This window comes from Heterodontus francisci, chromosome 3, assembly GCF_036365525.1.
Source record: "Heterodontus francisci isolate sHetFra1 chromosome 3, sHetFra1.hap1, whole genome shotgun sequence".
Lineage (NCBI taxonomy): Eukaryota > Metazoa > Chordata > Chondrichthyes > Heterodontiformes > Heterodontidae > Heterodontus > Heterodontus francisci.
In genome coordinates, this window is record NC_090373.1 from 179,794,959 (window position 1) to 179,813,560 (window position 18,602).

At 43.0% G+C, this 18,602-nt stretch overlaps 1 protein-coding gene across 6 annotated transcripts in view; it reads left to right on the plus strand.

Annotated features, from left to right (window-relative positions):
- kif6 (kinesin family member 6) overlaps positions 1-18,602 on the plus strand; it is a 775,022-nt gene that overhangs the window by 126,269 nt on the left and 630,151 nt on the right. For all 6 annotated transcript variants that reach the window (XR_010973257.1, XM_068027794.1, XM_068027795.1 and 3 more), the window contains exons 8-9: positions 2,914-3,057; positions 8,600-8,686. Coding sequence is in view for 5 of the 6 variants with exons in the window: in XM_068027794.1 (XP_067883895.1) it covers positions 2,914-3,057; positions 8,600-8,686 (231 nt within the window). In the remaining variant the exon portion in view is untranslated. The remainder of the gene's footprint in view (positions 1-2,913; positions 3,058-8,599; positions 8,687-18,602) is intronic.

Here is an 18,602-nt window from a genome sequence, read left to right on the forward strand (position 1 = left end):
ATGCAAAGATTTCTGTCAAGGCCCCAGCAATTTCTTCCCTTGCCTCCCTCAGTATTCTAGGGTAGATCCCATCAGGCCCTGGGGACTTATCTACCTTAATGATTTGCAAGACACCCAACACCTCCTCCTTTTTGATAATGAGATGACTGAGACTATCTACACTCCCTTCCCTAGGCTCATCATCCACCAAGCCTTTCTCTTTGGTGAATACTGATGCAAAGTACTCATTTAGTACCTCGCCCATTTCCTCTGGCTCCACACATAGATTCCCTTCTCTGTCCTTGAGTGGGCCAACCCTTTCCCTGGTTACCCTCTTGCTCTTTATATACGTATAAAAAGCCTTGGGATTTTCCTTAATCCTGTTTGCCAATGACTTCTCATAACCCCTTTTAGCCCTCCTGACTCCTTGCTTAAGTTTCTTCCTACTGTCTTTATATTCCTCAAGGGATTCGTCTGTTCCTTGCCTTCCAGCCCTTACAAATGCTTCCTTTTTCTTTTTGACTAGGCTCACAATATTCCGCGTTATCCAAGGTTCCCGAAACTTGTCAAACTTATCCTTCTTCCTCACAGGAACATGCTGGTCCTGGATTCTAATCAACTGACGTTTGAAAGACTCCCACATGTCAGATGTTGATTTACCCTCAAACAGCCGCCCCCAATCTAAATTCTGCAGTTCCTGCTTAATATTGTTATAATTGGCCTTCCCCCAATTTTGCACCTTCACCCAAGGACTACTCTTATCCTTATCCACAAGTACCTTAAAACTTATGGAATTATGGTCACTGTTCCCGAAATGCTCCCCTACTGAAACTTCGACCACCTGGCCAGACTCATTCTCCAATACCAGGTCCAGTACGGCCCCATCCCTAGTTGGACTATCTACGTATTGTTTCAAGAAGCCCTCCTGGATGCTCCTTACAAATTCTGCCCCATCCAAGCCCCTAGCACTAAGTGAGTGCCAGTCAATATAGGGGAAGTTAAAATTACCCACCACTACAACCCTAAATCTGTCTACATATCTACTCCTCTACCTCCCGTTGGCTGTTGGGAGGCCTGTAGAAAACCCCCAACATCGTGACTGCACCCTCCCTATTCCTGAGCTCCAACCATCTTGCCTCGCTGCATGACCTCTCTGAGGTGTCCTCCCGCAGTATAGCTGTGATATTCTCCTCAACCAGTAATGCAACTTCCCCACCCCTTTTACATCCCCCTCTATCCTGCCTGAAGCTTCTAAATTCTGGAACATTTAGCTGCCAATCCTGTCCTTCCCTCAACCAAGTCTCTGTAATAGCAACAACATGTCAATCCAGGCATAAACACTACCTTGCTTTTTTAAAACTTCATTCTTGGGATGTGGCGAGGTCAGCCTTTATTACCCATCTCTAATTGCCATTGAAACTGAGTTGCTTGCTAAGCCATTTCAGAGTGCAGTTAAGAGTCAACCACATTGCTGTGGTCAGACTGGGTATGGATGGCAGATTTCCTGCCCGGAAGGATATTAGTGAACCAGATTATTAATAAGACTAGCAATTTAATCCAGATTTATAAATTAATTGAATGTAAATTGCCACTATTGCCATTGTGGGGTTTGAACTGATGGGCTGGATTTTACCAGCCCCTCGACATCATGGACCGAGGCGGGAGACCTGTAAAATTCTTGCGGGAGCGGCCCGCCACGACCCACAATGCCAAGAAGGCCCTGCCGTATATTACCGGCAGCGGCGAGGCCTCAGTGCGGCCCCTCCCATCGCCCATCATTTAAATATTAAAATTAAGTTAAGTTAGTGCAAGTTGCCTTACCTGCTCCCGGCAGCCATCCCATGCCGATTTTACAGCAGCCGGCTGCAAATCGTGCGCCTTCGGAGTTCCGAGGCTTGACACTGGTGGGGAGGGGGGAGGATTGAAGTTATCAGGGTGGGGGGTGGGGGAGCTGGAAAAACAAGAATCATTGGCTGTGGGGATGGTGGGAAGCGGTTGTAGGGCAAATGTGTGAGTTTTGCGAGAGTTCGTGCTGGGACCAAAACACATTTCAATCACATCTGCCAAAAAAAACCATTGCGGAGGTTGGGAAAGGGCCTCCATGTATTATTGTTTTATTTGCATGAAATCTGTATTGACATCGTTTAAAAATTAAAAATGATCCGAAGGGCTTCAAGCCTTTTAAAAATGGCGCCGGTGCCTGCACGGTGACACTGTTGCCGGAGACGCGGCAGCCACCACCACCCCCCCACGTCATCGGGGGTGACTGCTCCACCCCTCCATTTAAATGAGCCCATGTGCGTAATATCGTGGGTGCTCTGTGGCTGCGCTTCCATGTTGGAAGGCCACTGACCTGCACCGGCGTGCTGATAAAATTAAGCCCCCTGTCTCCACAGAATTAGTCTGTACCTCTGGATTACTAGTCCAATAACAATACCACTATAGTGTCATCCCCTCTGGCTTAACTAAATTCACTGTCACTCACTAGGCTTCTGTACCTGATTATCAATTTACTTGGGAATTATTTTCTTATATTTCTAATAGTTAGCACCCAGTTTAATGGATTGAGGTTTAATAATTATCTGTGTATGCTGCTCAACTTGGTGCATTCAGACTTGGTGGGGCGAGGGGAGGTAGAACAATCCAAGTTGAGGAAGGCAACCTTACAGCGACAAGTGACACCCCATGACTTCCGGACGAGAATCTTGACAATTGCTGATTGACATAGATTGACAGTCAATCTTTCTTTACCAGGTCTTGCACTCTGCTAATGTTACATGTATCATCCTTTTCTGGCACAGAGTTGAACTTTAGTGATGGGCATAAATATGAATAATGAAGCAATCTGCCATTTACAATTTCCAAATGTGAATGTGTGCTTTTGTTGTTCCCTGCATCAAGGAGCACATTTAAAAATCTTCATTTAAATTACAGGTTATTATCGCACTTGCAGAAAAGAATCGCACACACATCCCTTATCGAAACTCAATGATGACATCCGTTCTAAGAGACAGCCTGGGAGGAAACTGCATGACAACTATGGTTGCAACATTATCTGTGGATAAGAGGAACTTGGAGGCATGTTCATCTTGATTTCTCTCTATTTTGTCGATGTAGAGTTTTAGAAAATATGTTTGAAGGAGGGTCATTTTCCAATGTGTCTTCATATTTTTTAAATGAGTGAATGATCTTAACTACATGTTCCGGCCATTGTTCACCCTCTGGGTAAAGAAAGCACTCTTGGCATTTGCCTTAAGTTTGTCCTTCACAGCTATAAACCTGTGCACTGTTGTTCTGCTGCCATAGGGTATCTGAAAGGATTTTCCTGGGAACAGAAGAAATTTTCTTTACAATTCTTAAGGTTTAAATCTCAACACTGCTTTTTCCCAGAATGCAATTTATTTTGTCCTGCTGAATGCAAAAATTTAATGAATTGGTAGAGTATCCTAATTTGATGAATTGCTACCAATCCTATTTTATCAGAACTGAAGGAAGTTAATTCTAGTCCGATATTATAAAATTTGCTGGCAGCTGTCTCAATGCGATCTGCTTAGAGGAAATTGATAGCATGGTGTAGATCAATTAAAATGAAAGGTTAAGGAGTGATGTTCTTGAATCTGGATATAAATGGAAGACAGACACAGTGAATGGGTACTTGCTAGCAAACATGGATTTTATTTATTATTTATTTTTAACAACTTTTTTATTACATGGGATTATTAGTCATACAGTCAATGCAGAGATGTTATCAACAAGGCTAATCTAGTACCGGAATGCATCTCAAGGGCATTTGGGTAAGGAAAAAAAAGGTAATTTAACTTTGCATTCATCATTGGTAAGGTAGATTATAGAATAAATTCTTTGACGCTGCTGGCAGATACCCACTGTAACATTGGTGGAAGTCTACCAGAACCTGGATTTGCTGGATCCCTGCCTTAAGTGGAGATTTGGAAATTGTAAGACATGGAGCCTTTGCCTTTCCTTTCCAAGGCCAATGACAATGAGGGGGCAGACACTGCGATGGCTGAGAGTTGCTACAACCTAACTTGGGATCCATGGCCTAAAGGGTTGCTTGCCAGTATGCCCAGAAGAAAAAGGCATGCCGGCATGATAATAGAAGTGGCTTCCATTGTAGGGGTCCGTGCTTGGGTAGTGACCTTGAACCTTGAAAAGGAATTGTTTTCATGTTTATATAGTATTTCTTGATGGAGCCCTGATAACGACCTAATGCCTCAACATCACCCCACCCCGCCACCCAACCAGCGGTACTTCACTTTGTGGCCTCCTGGGTAAGATAGTTGCATATGTTATGCTCATATTGGTATTTATTACTTGCTGGCTTCATGCTAGCTGTGCCCTATCTTGACTCTGTATACTGTTGTGGGGTTGGTGCTGAAGGGAACTAGTGGGTATGATCCTGGCATAAATCCTGGGATTACATAACTGTGGCCGCACTATCTGTATTTGGATACCCTAATGTGGATTTTCCTACTATTACTCTCCATGGCAAATGTTACATTGTTGGGATGCATAAAATGGGATTGCAGCCTGACACATTTTCCGGCAGGGGAACCAGCAGCAGTAGAAGCATCTACCATTATGCCCAGAAGAAAAAGGCATGCCGGCATGGTAATAGAAGTGGCTTCCATTGTTTAGGGTGGCACAGTTGTGCAGTGGCTAGCACCGCAGCCTCACAGCTCCAGCGACCCGGGTTCAGCTCTGGGTACGAACTGTGCGGAGTTTGCAAGTTCTCCCTGTGACCATGTGGGTTTCCTCCGAGTGCTCCGGTTTCCTCCCACATGCTAAAGACTTGCGGGTTGATAGGTAAATTGGCCATTGTAAAAAAATTGCCCCTAGTGTAGGTATGTGGTAGGAGAATTGAGGGAAGGTGGGGATGTGAGAGGGAAAATGGGATTAGTGTAGGATTAGTATAAATGGGTGGTTGATGGTCGGCACGGTCTCGGTGGGCCGAAGGGTCTGTTTCAGTGCTGTATCTCTCTGTACCTCAAACAAGTGTGTGCTGCGTAGGTGCTGCATTTTAATCATTTGGAGTGTGCATGTCATTTGCTGTACTGGTTTAACTTTCAAACAAAGCTTGGGAGTTAACTGTTAGTCACTGTTAACTGGTGCCTTCTTCATGGCAATGCCTCTATCAATCAGAGTGCACTTGCCAACCAATCAGCACTCTCTTCTCATGCAGTATAAATTTGTTGTTTTCCCTTGCATTGATATTCTTACAGAATGTCCTGATGAGTGCAAGACGAAAAGCTTCGACATAATATCTCTATTTTCAGCAATACTCAAGTTCTGTATCACCAAACGACTATATTTTAGTGTGTTTGTGAATACCTTTGAGGGATATGGGAAGGTAATGCATTGTACAGACTAGTCCTTTAGTGGCAACAGGTAAAGCTAGCTGTTTCACGCTGCTACTATGCAGTAGCAACACATCTGGTGTTCGTCACTGACAGGATGCTGCCGTCAAGCCAAAAAGACGTCCTGCCTATCACACAATGAGTAATGTGATATATGAATTTCAATGTCAATGTGATGCTAGGTATATAGGCCGTACGTCCCAAAGACTGGCGAATCATATCAAACAACATGTCTTTTCTGCTGTTTGCAACGGGCAAGGCAAGGGCCATACCCAACCAGCCCGTGCTTGCAAAACTCAAAACACAGTGTCCAACATTAGATGTGATTCCGCGATTGGACACCATTTGCTAAATAATCTACAATGTGCTAAAAATTACGCTGACAACCAATTTAAGATTGTCAGTAGGGTTCGCAGTGTGGCACATTTGCACGTACTGGAAGCTACATATATTAATACACAGGTCCCTGATCTTTGCAGACAGAAAGAATATGTACAAACATTACACTTGTTTCAGATGAACAAGATAAATGACAGCCATTCCCTAGTTCATTCCTCAGGGCAATGTCTTGACCAACCAGAGTCAACCTGCCTGGTTTAAATTTCAAACAAAGCCTGGCAGTTAACTGTCAGTCACCGTACATTGGTGCATTCTCCATGGCAACACCTCTACCAATCAGAGTTCACTTGCCAGCCAATCAGCACTCTCTTCTCAAGCAGTATAAGTTGTTGCTTTCCCTTACATTGGTTATTCTTGCAGATTGTCCTGATTAGTGCATGTCTCTATTTTCAGCAATACTCATTGTACAGACTGTTCCCATTCTGAGTGGGAGATAATTCAGTGATCAGATTGTCCACCTAGTTGATGAGAGGCAATAAATGGAACAACTATTCCTATATTTTTAGGAGGTGATGCAAAGCCTTCTCAAGCAGAGGTATCATAGACTCATTGAATAATATAGCACAGAAAGAGCCCATCATGCCTTTGCCAGCTCTCAACAAGCTATCCAATTAGTCCCACTCCCCATTACCCTACAGCTTTTTCCACTTTAGATATTTATCCAATTCCCCTTTGAAAATTTACATTGAACCTGTTTCCACCACCCTGTTAAGCCTTGCATTCTAGATCATAACAAGTCGCTGCGTAATTTATTTTCCTCGCATCATACGTTCTTTTGCCACTCACCTTAAATTTGTATCCCTTTGTTATTGACTATTGACTAGCTGCCACAGGAAACAGTTTCTCCTTACTAACTCTTAATGTTTGCTACATTTTATAGGGTGGCGCAGTGGTTTACACTGCAACCTCACAGCTCCAGTGACCCGGGTTTGGTTCTGGGTACTGCCTGTGCGGAGTTTGCAAGTTCTCCCTGTGACCGCGTGAGTTTCTGCCGGGTGCTCTGGTTTCCTCCCACAGCCAAAGACTTGCAGGTTGATAGGTAAATTGGCCATTGTAAATTGCCCCTAGTGTAGGTAGGAGGTAGGGGAATTGAGGGAAGGTGGGGATGTGGTAGGGAATATGGGATTAATGAAAGATTAGTATAAATGGGTGGTTGATGGTTGGCACAGACTCGGTGGGCCAAAGGGCCTGTTTCAGTGCTGTATGACTCTATATGAAAAGAATTATACCAACTCTGGAAAAAAATAATTTCACAAAATTTATAGCCACTACAATTATAAAAATATACATAACACTAACAGGGCATGTTTTAAAGTAATCTGTTTCCTACTGCAAAAGTTATGTGACCTTTAAAACCACTGAACAGTTTAAAATGCAGATAAGCTGAATGGGGATCATAGCTTAAAGAGGGTGGTGAAGGGGTGGGTGGTATGGCGTACTGCCACTTGTTTCAAAAAAACACATAAAATCACTTTTCAGATCCTACTGGAGCCAGTCAATAAAATGTTACCACATCAGTCTGTACCCATGCTATCCTTGTTGAGTGTCTAATTTGCAATGCTTGAAGTCACTTCAAATGTCTCCGCTTTAAAGACGTCTGCAAATGCGACATGAAATCCTGTGACATTGATCACAAGTCGTGGGAGTCAGTTGCCAGCGTTCGCCAGAGCTGGCGGGCAGCCATAAAGACGGGGTTAAAGTGTGGCGAGTCGAAGAGACTTAGTAGTTGGCAGGAAAAAAGACAGAGGCGCAAGGGGAGAGCCAACTGTGTAACAGCCCCGACAAACAAATTTCTCTGCAGCACCTGTGGAAGAGCCTGTCACTCGAGAATTGGCCTTTATAGCCACTCCAGGCGCTGCTTCACAAACCACTGACCACCTCCAGGCGCTTATCCATTGTCTGTCGAGATAAGGAGGCCAAAGAAGAAGTCACTTAGTGTTATAATTCTATTTTTCCCCTACCTCTGGCCTACTAGTCAAGACTGCTAATGTTGGAGATGGTCTTCAGCCTGCCTAGAATCAGTGAGTGGGTGTGTGTGAGGTTTTTAACCCTACCTGCCTGATTCAAATATAAGTAGAGCTGTTGAATTCCGGTAACTGCAGGTTTTATGCAAACATCTGGATGGGTGCCGGGGCATCCACTCAAAGACGTTGGGGTCCTTTTTCAAATATGTAGATTGATGTCTGATGACATCACGGGGCCCTGCCTGCAATTTTAACTCCGGCCTAAGTGGGAAGCTGCCATGGCTTTCCTGTCTGGCTGAACCAGGTTAGAAGAGGGTCAAGACGTGAAGAGGGCCTGAGGTGTACATTTTTCACTTTCTTTTTGGGTTCAGGAGTGCAGGTCATTCATCTTATCAGTTTTGTGGTCTACACTTTCAGAATACTTGCGAAAAGGGTAAATTTATAAGGGTTGCACAGCTTTTGCTTGTATTCCATTGAGTGTAAATGAGGTGTTTAAGATTAAAGGAATTGATGGGATATTTCCTCTGATGGGGGAGTCCAGAACAAAGGGGCATAACCTTAAAATTAGAGCTAAGGTGTTCAGAGATGATGTCAGAAAGTACTGCTTCACACAATGGATAGTGGAAATCTGGAAATCACTTCCCCAAAAAGCTCTTGAGGCTCAGTCAATGGAAATTTTCAAAATTGATATTGATATTCTTTTGACAATGGTGTTAAGGGTTATGGAACTATGGTGGGCAGATGGAGTTAAGGTACAGATCACCCATATTTTAATTGAATGGCTGAACAGGCTCGAGGGGCTATATGGTCTACTCCCGTTCCCATGTCCCTAATGACTTCTTAGTTTGATTGATCAATTCATTTTTTTCCCCTCTAATGCAGGAATCTATTTCAACATGCAGATTTGCACAGAGAGTTGCACTTATCAAGAATGAAGCTGTTCTAAATGAAGAAATTGATCCTAGATTGGTAAGTGGAACAAAAGTCTGGTTTACACTCTTCAAAATGTTTAATGGTTATTTTTCAATTGAGAAGAATGGTAACATATGAAGGTAAATTTGCCAATTCCATTTCCCACTACGAAATGTACTCTTGAGTGTGGGTCAGAGAATCAGCACTGTGGCGTTGTAGCCCTACATCCTACCCATGCTTTCTTTGAATGTAGTTCGCTGCTAGGAATACAGGTTCAGCAATGGCTTTACCCTGTGATATATTTTCACCACAGATCTTACAAATAACTTGTGCATTTTCATGCTTTTGGCATTAAACATCTATCCAGATCATACCTGTGATTTAAATTAAGAATTTGTTTGCCTGAGACAGTCTTTGCTTTATTTTAAAAAATCTAACTTAACTTTCATATTTATATAATTTTTTTCAAATTTTCAGTTCTGACAACTCAGCTAAGATCAGGAATGTGCTGCATGAGATCAGGAACATGCTGCATGGGATCAGAAATCTGTGTCACATCTTCCCCCACCAACATGTTGCACACTGAATCATGCCGGTATAATATGGCACTGGGTTATACTGAGCCATTGGGTTAAACCTACATGTGTTGCCACTGAGCTTGAGAGGATGCAGAGGAGATTTATCAGAATAGTTCCATGGATGAGGGATTTTAGCTATAGGGTTAGATTGTAGAAGCTGGGACTGTCCTTAGAGCAAAAGAGGTTGAGGGCAGGTTTGATAGAGGGGTAGAAGATTATGACGGGGTTAGATAAGGTAGAGAAAGAAAAGCTCTTTCCATTAGCTAATGGTACAAGGATTAGGGGACACAGATTTAAGGTCTTGGCCAAAAAATACAGGGGGATGTGAGGATAGTTCTATGTGGACTTGATGGGCCGAGTAGGCTCCTTCTGTGCTGTAATGACTTTATGGCTCTAAGAGCTATACCAGCTAGTATAACATAGTATAGAGTTAGTTGTTATTAGTCTAGAGGATATGTAAACATACTGTGTCACTGGGTTGTACTGCCGTACAATATCAGTGGGTCATTTTGACATACAATGCTGCTGAGTTATACCACAGTACTGTGCTATTGGAATGGTCAAATTTAAAGCATTTTTCTTAACAAATATTGTACATCACATGCATGTGCGGGAGGGCAAACAAGTCAAGAAATAGACAATAAGTGGTAGGATTCTGAAAAGTGTAGAGGAACAAAGGGATATTGGAGTGTATGCCCACAGATCCCTGAAAGTAGCCGGACAGGTAGATAGAATCACAGAATGATTACAGCACAGAAGAAGGCCTTTTGGCTCATTATGTCCATGCTGGTTCTTTGCAAGAGCAACTTGGATAGTCCCACTCTTCCTTTCCCTGTAGCCCTGCAAATGTTTTCTCTTCAGATGCTAGTCTAACTGTTACAACCGAGGTGGGAGGAGTGCACTGTCTTTTCTAGTTCCCCTTCTCCACAGATCACAACATATATTTAAATTTTACCCTATTACCAATGTGGTCAATCATATACTCTACTCTTTATCCCAGAATAAAAACGCCAACCAGGTTTATTTAATAAACAACAAAATTATCAGTTTATTATTAAACAAGACTTAACCAGTAATGAAGCAAAGCATTAACACACAGATTGAAATATGAAAGTTCCCTTTTTACCTTAGGCCCTCACGCGTGTGCACTCACACACGCATACACACACATATACACCTATTAACTGAAAACCTATTAACCGAAAAATAGAGATTTTTGTATTTGGAGTTCTGGGGCATTTTTTTTAGCCCGAATGGATTCACTCGGTATTGGAAAAGACCGTCTGGTGTGACAAAGGCCGATATTTCTTTAGCTCGGGGTGTTAAAGGAACCTGCAGTATCCCTTTAACAAATCTATTTTTGTAAGAAACGTGGCACTGTCCACTCTGTTAATACAATCTTCCAAGCGAGGAATTGGGTAGGAGTCTGCTTTTGTTACTGCACTAACCTTTCTGTAGTCTATGCAGAATCTAGTTGAACCATCAGGTTTAGGCATTAAGGAACTCCAGCTGCTTTGACTGGGCTCAATTCGGTGGTTTTCCAGCATATATTGGATTTCTGCTTTTCCCTGGGCCTGTTTCTCTGGACTTGAGCAATAAGGATGCTGTTTTATAGGAAAGGATTCCCCTCCATCCACATCATGTATGGCTAAGGTTGTACATCTTGGCTTGTCCCTACACACTTCTTTAAATGCTGTGAGTAGCCTTGTTAAGTCTTCTCATTGTTCTGCATCTAAATATGAAAGCATAGTGCCCAATCTCCCTAATAATTCAGTATTAGCGGATAATAGGAGGTTCAATTTGAGAATTGTCTAGGTCTCCTTCTGCCTCATCCTCACTATCCCTTTCATCCTTCACAGTCCCTACTACCTGACATACCTGTACTTGCTTATCCTCCTGCCGGCGATGATATTGTTTCAACACATATGACACAACCGATTTTATTTCCAGTGATCTGGGCTGTCAGTCAAATAATTTACTTTACCAGTTCTTTTGACCACTTTACATGGACTACTGAACTGTGCTTTCAGCGGTTCACCCTGTAAAGGCAGTAATACTAACATCTCATCCCCTGGTTGAAATGTTTGGGTTTTGGCATGCTTGTCTGCCCATTTCTTCTTGGTTGTTTGGAAAGCTTTAAGGTATTCTTGAGTCACTTTGCAGGCTTTCGTGAGCCGTTCCCAGAACACAGATACATAATCTAGCACAGAAGATTCTTCCTCCCTGTTCCAAAAACTTTTCTTTAATTAGTTTTAGAGGACCTCTTATCTCATGTCCATAAACTAATTCAAAAGGACTAAAATTGTAGACTCATTAGGTGAATCCCTAGTGACAAACAAAAGAAAGTCTGGCCCTTTATCCCAATCATTGGGATATTCATGACAGTATGCCCTGATCATCGTTTTGAGGATCTGATTGTACCTTTCTAAAACCCCTTGTGTCTGTGGGTGGTAGGCTAAAGACTTTAACTGTGTTATACCCAAATTACCCATAACTTCCTGAAATAACTTCCGACTGAATTTCTATTGGTCATTCATATCTAGTGAAGAGCGGGGAGCAGTTAATTAAAGCCCGAGGATAGTGGCCTATAGCATTTATCTTCCAGGAGAGCAGCAGGTAGGAGTCCAGGCGTGCTTAAGCTTGAAACAAAAAGTGAACAGTGACATCGCAGGAAAGCTGTAAGGTAATTGGTTGCTGAGTAACTGCTGTTAGGGAGTATCAGTAAATAGCTGGGTTATAGCATCTCAACAACTGTCAGACTAAAAGCAAGTAAAAAGTTAAGTATTAATAATAAGGAACAAGCTGGTAAGTATTATCTTTTTTGAGTGAAGATTTATTTTAACGAGTGAACTGTATTGATTAGTACTAGTAAGGTTTTATTAATAGTTCTAAGGTGTTTAGAGCATGAAAGAAAGAGCATGTTTAGAGCAAACTCAAGGTGAACCCAAAGATGTTTTATCAATACATTAAGAGCAAGAGAATAACTAAGGAAAGAGGCCAGCCCATAAAAGATCAAAAAGGTAACTTATGTGTAGGGGCGGAAGATGTTGGTATGGTTCTTAATGAATACTTTGTGTTTGTCTTCACAAAAGAGGGGGACGATGCAGATATCGTAGTTAAGGAAGAGGGGTATGAAGTATTGGATATGATAAACATAGGGAGAGAGGAAGTATTAATGGGATTAGCATCCTTGAACGTTGATAAATCACCAGGGCCGGATGAAATGTACCCCAGGTTGTTAAAAGAAGCAAGAGAGGAAATAGCGGAAGGTCTGACCATCATTTTCCAGTCCTCACTAGATACAGGTGTGGTGCTGGAGGATTGGAGGACTGCTAACATTGTACCTCTGTTTAAAAAGGGAGCGACGGATCGACCGAATAATTACAGACCAGTCAGTCTAACCTCAGTAGTGGACAAATTATTGGAATCAATTCTGAGAGACAGGATAAACTGTAATTTAGAATGGCATGGACTAATCAAGGACAGTCAGCATGGATTTTTTAAGGGAAGATCTAGTCTGACCAACTTGATCGAATTTTTTGAAGTAACAAGGAAGATAGATGAGGTTAGTGCAGTTATTATGAAACAAAAGTTAACCAGTAATGAAACAAAGCATGAACACACAGATTGAAATATGAAAGTTCAGTTTTTACCTTAGACCCTCGCATGCACACATACACATATACACACACACACACACACCGACCCACCCCGGTTAACCAAAAAATAGAGATTTTCTCTTTAGAGCTCTGTTACAAATAAAGGACTGAAAAGAATACTTTGGCCAAATACTTGCTAATTCTTGAAGAAAAAAAGAGAAGATTAGATTAGAGATACAGCACTGAAACAGGCCCTTCGGCCCACCGAGTCTGTGAAAAACATCAACCACCCATTTATACTAATCCTACACTAATCCCATATTCCTACCAAACATCCCCACCTGTTCCTATATTTCCCTACCACCTACCTATACTAGTGACAATTTATAATGGCCAATTTACCTATCAACCTGCAAGTCTTTTGGCTTGTGGGAGGAAACCGGAGAACCCGGAGAAAACCCACGCAGACACAGGGAGAACTTGCAAACTCCACACAGGCAGTACCCGGAATCGAACCCGGGTCCCTGGAGCTGTGAGGCTGCGGTGCTAACCACTGCGCCACAATGCCGCCCTAAGATATGGAATGATGTCAGTTCTTCCTTTTTGGTTTGGCGTCCCAGATACACGTAGATGGCTGTCACTTGGATCTTTCTAGAACTGTTCTTTTCAGGCGACGTTGCAGATCAGTTTGACAGGCTTTTCAGGATAAATGCGACAACGGGTTTCTGGCAGCCTTTTCAGGAGAAATGCAGCATCAGTTTCTCTGTTTCTTACTAAAATAAAAGCAAAATACTGCGGATGCTGGAAATTTGAAATAAAAACAAGAAATGCTGGAAGACCTGCTGAGTATTTCCAGCATTTCTTTTTTTTATCTCTGTTTCTTACACTTAATTCTCAGGAAGTTCTCAAAGAGATAGAAGAGGGTGCTGATGGCGGCTGGTTTTCTCCAACTGCCTTCAAAATACTTCACACTCCAACACACTGTCCAAAGTGAAACCAAAAACAATATCTCAAGAGTCAAGCCTTCTGACCGCTATAAATCTTGACCTGTCACTTCTCTGTAAACATCTTCTCCAAGTCAAAAAGCCCCTGCTCAGTATTTATCTGAAGACGGATGACTTCCATTAAGAGTTGTTTACAAACCAAGTCCTTCTGATGACCCCAGTGGAAATGACATCCATGGAATCCTTTTCAGTTTTCCCAAATAAAACAATGTCCATAATTCTAAAATAAATGAGTCCTCAAAAAAAACAAATAGAAGCACCATCATAACACAATCCCCTTTTGAAAGCCATAGTTATATTTGACTCCACCACACTCTCAGGCAGTACATGCCAGATCCTAACCACTCGCTACAAACAACACGTTTTCCCTCATGTTGGTGTTGGTCCTTTTGCCATTCACCTCAAAACGGTGAGCTCTGGTTCTTGACCCTTCTGCCAATGGGAACAGTTTCTTCCTATCTACTCTGTCTAGACCCTCCCCCCCCCCCTCTTCCTGTCCCCTACATAACTGAAGTCCTTCATCCCTGGCACCATTCTTGTAAATCTTTTCTGCACCCTCTCTAAAGTCTTCATGTCATTCCTAAAGTGTGGGACCCAGAATTGGATGTAATACTCCAGTTGAAGCTGAACCAGTGTTTTATAAAGGTTCATCATAACTTCCCATATGCTTTTTTAACCTGTTATGACCAGGTGAAGAAGGGGTCTAGGGCTCCCCTTGTGGCCTTTCCTGGTTTGGCCGTAACAGGGCTTAACTTTTAAAACACCGTGTTTTTAGCTTCCCCTCAGTGAGTCCTTGCTCACTGCTCTGTAATTGTAATGGTAAAGAAGTTAACCAGACAGGTTTTCTCAGATTTAAACAAGAAAGTTGTAAGCTTATTAACCTTAAAACTCCAACTCAGTTAAAACTACTAAGAATACGCAACGCGACCACGCTAGCATGCATATGTGATAAACACAAATAGAGACAGAGAAGGAGAAAGAATTAAAGGGGAAAGGTTTGAAGTAGTAGATGGAATTAAGTTACTGGTTTTGGGTTGGATGTAAAGTCTTTGAAGTTAAGTCTTGCAGTTCTCGTTGGGGCCCATTGCACACTTTCAAACTTGTGTTGCTGGTACCAGAAGGCTGCAGGGTCTTCTGTCTTGTGGCTTAAGTTACTTCCTCGAACTTTGCGTGAGAGAGAGAGGCCTTGCTTTTCTTGATTTTCAAAAAGCAGTCTGCCTCAAAACTTTTCTGCACAATTAAATCAACTCCAGGTTGACGAGCAGATTAGTCATGTGACTAGCTTTTTGTTTGAAACAGCATCTCCTGCGAAGTTTGTTAATTCTTCCAAGCTTACCAGACACACTCAATGGGTGGTGGAGGGCGGGGGGCGAGGGTGTGGAGGGGGGGTGTGTGGTGGAATTCTGGCTCTTACCCATTCAATGACTCTCAATGTCTCTTGATCATCACTATTGACAAAACCCCTCTGGCTAATTGAATCCGGGAGTGCTTCCATTGTCCCTCAGAATGCAAATGTGCAACCATCTTTTCAGCCACTCAATCCTGTGGTCTTTTTAAACAAGTTATTTCAATGTCCAGTAAACGTTCAAATAGTGTTCCATATGACGAAATCAATATGTTTCCATTTGGCAGGTGTGATTTCTGTTTAGTTTAGTTTAGTTTAGAGATACAGCACTGAAACAGGCCCTTCGGCCCACCTAGTCTGTGCCGACCATCAACCACCCATTTATACTAATCCTACACTAATCCCATATTCTTACCACATCCCCACCTGTCCCTATATTTCCCTACCACCTACCTATACTAGGGGCAATTTATAATGGCCAATTTACCTACCAACCTGCAAGTCGTTTGGCTTGTGGGAGGAAACCGGAGCACCCGGAGAAAACCCACGCAGACACAGGGAGAACTTGCAAACTCCACACAGACAGTACCCAGAATTGAACCCGGGTTGCTGGAGCTGTGAGGCTGCAGTGCTAACCACTGTGCCACTGTGCCGCCCTGTGACAAATCATTTTCTCAACCTGCCCTGCCACCTTCAGCGATTTGTGCACATATACTCCCAGGTCTCTCTGTTCCTGCACTCCATTTAGAATTGTACCATTATATTGGCTACCTGTGTTCTTCCTACTAAAATGTATCACTGCACACTTCTCTGCAATAAATTTCATCTGTCACGTGTCCGCCCATCCTACCAGATTGTCTCTGTCTTCTTAAAGTCTATCACTATCCTCCTCACAGTTCACAATACTTTCAAGTTTTGTGACATCTGCAGATTTTGAAATTATGCCCTGTACACCCAAGTCTAGGTCATTAATATATATCAAGAAAAGCAGTGGTCCTAATACTGACCCCTAGGAAACCCCACCTTCCTCTGAAAAACAACCGTTCACCACTACTCTCTGTTTCCTGTCACTCAGCTAACTTTGTATCCATGCTGCCACTGACTCTTTTATTCCAGAGGCTTCAACTTTGCTGGCAAGCCTATTATGTAGCACTTTGTCAAACACCTTTTGGAAGTCCATATACACCATATCAACTGCATTGCCTTCATCAACCTTCTCTGTTACCTCATCAAAAAACGCAATCAAGTTAGTTAAACATGATTTGCCCTCAACAGATCCATGTTGGCTTTTCTTAATTAATCCACACTTGTCCAAGTGAGTGTTAATTTTGTCTCGTATTATAGTTTCTAAAAGCTTTCCCACCACCAAGGTTACACTGACTGGCCTGTAGTTGCTGGGTTTATCCTTATACCCCCTTTTGAACAAGGGTGTAACATTAGCAATTTTCCAGCCCTCTGGCACCACCCTATATTTAGGCAGGATTGGAAGATTATGGCCAGTACCCACACTTTCCTGAGCATCCTTGAGTGCATCCCATCAGGTCCTAGTGACATAGCATCTGTAAGTACAGCCAGTCTTTCTAATACAAAAACAAGAAATGCTGGATTCACTCAGCAGGTCTGGCAGCATCTGTGGAAAGAGAAGCAGAGTTAACGTTTCGGGTCAGTGACCCTTGTTCCAAAGAAGGGTCACTGACCCGAAACGTTAACTCTGCTTCTCTTTCCACAGATGCTGCCAGACCTGCTGAGTGAATCCAGCATTTCTTGTTTTTGTTTCAGATTTCCAGCATCCGCAGTATTTTGCTTTTATTTCAGTCTTTCTAATACCTCCTTATCAGTTTTTAGCTCATCCTGTCTCTCAACTACCTTCTCTTTCACTTCGGCAGCATCTTTTTCCTTGGTAAAGACAGATGCAAAGTACTCATTTACTGCCTCAGCAATGCCATCTGCCTCCAAGCATATATCCCCTTTTTGGTCCCTAATCAGCCACAACCCTCCCCTTATTAGCGTTTTACTATATATGTGCCTATGGAAGATTTTTAGATTTCCTTTTTCTGCTTCATCTTACTTCCTATCTCTTTAGTCATCCACGGAGCTCTGGCTTTGGTTGTCCTACCTTTCACCCTTGTGGGAATGTACCTCGAGTGTACCCGAACAATTTCATCTTTAAAGGCAGCTCTTTGTTGCGTTACAGTTTTGCCTGACAATCTTTGATTCCAATTCACCTGGGTCATGTCCGTTCTCACCCTGCTGAAATTGGCTGTCCCTCAATTAATTATTTTTACTCTGGATTGTGCCTTATCCTTTTCCATAGATAACCTAAACCTTATGATACTATGATCACTGTTTCCTAAATGTTCCGTGACTGACACTTGATCCACTTGATGCAATGCTTCCTTTCTCTTTGGGACGAAAACAGACTGATCAAGAAAATTCTCTTGAACACCCTTCAGAAACTCTTTCCCCTCTCTGCCCTTTACGCTATTACTATCCCTGTCTGTGAAGTTAGTTTAAACCCTCCCCAATAGCACGAGCAAACCACCCTGCCAGAACATTGGTCCTGGTTCTGTTGAGGTGCGACCCATAGTCACATTTCCTGCAGCACTGGTCACAATGTCCCAGGAATCTAAAGTCCTCCCCCGTACAACATCTCTCCATTTATCTAATGTATCTTGCAATTTCTGTACTGACCAGCATGTGGCACTGGGAATAATCCGGAGATTATTATCCTGAGGGTCCTTCTTGCTAGTCTCCTTCCTAGCTCCCTAAAATCTACCTGCAGGACCTGATCCCTCTTTCTGCCCATATTGTTGGTATCAATATGGACCATTACCTCTGACGGTTCACCCTCCCCCATCAGAGTGTTCTGCAGTCGCTAAGTGACATGTTTGATCCTGGCACCGGGGAGGCAACTTACCATCCTGGAATCACGTCTGTGGCTGCAGAAACGCCTGTCTGTTCCCCTAATGATAGAATCCCCCATTACTATTGCTTTCCCATTCTTCCTTCTGCCCCCCCTGTACAGCTGAGCCAGCTGTGGTGCCGTGGACTTAGCTCTAGCTGCACTCCCCAGAGGAACCATCACTCTCGCCAGTATTCAGAACTGAATACCGGTTGAAGTGTGAGGTGCACTCAAGGAACTCCTGCTTTACCTGCCTGGTCCTCTTTAACTACCTAGTGATTACCCATTCCTGTCTGTCTGCACACCCTTAAGCTGTGGGGTGACCACTTCTAGAAACGTGCTATCCCTGTAGCTCTCATTCTTGCGGATGCACCACAGTGATGCCAGCTACCACTCAAGCTCCAAAACCTGGAGCTTGAGCTCTTGCAGCCAACAGCACTTCCTGAACATGCGGTTGGCCAGGACATGAGAAGCGTCCTGGAGTTCTCACGGAGCAGAATGCTCATTCCACAGGACTGAGGTGCCTGGCCATGCTTCTATTTATT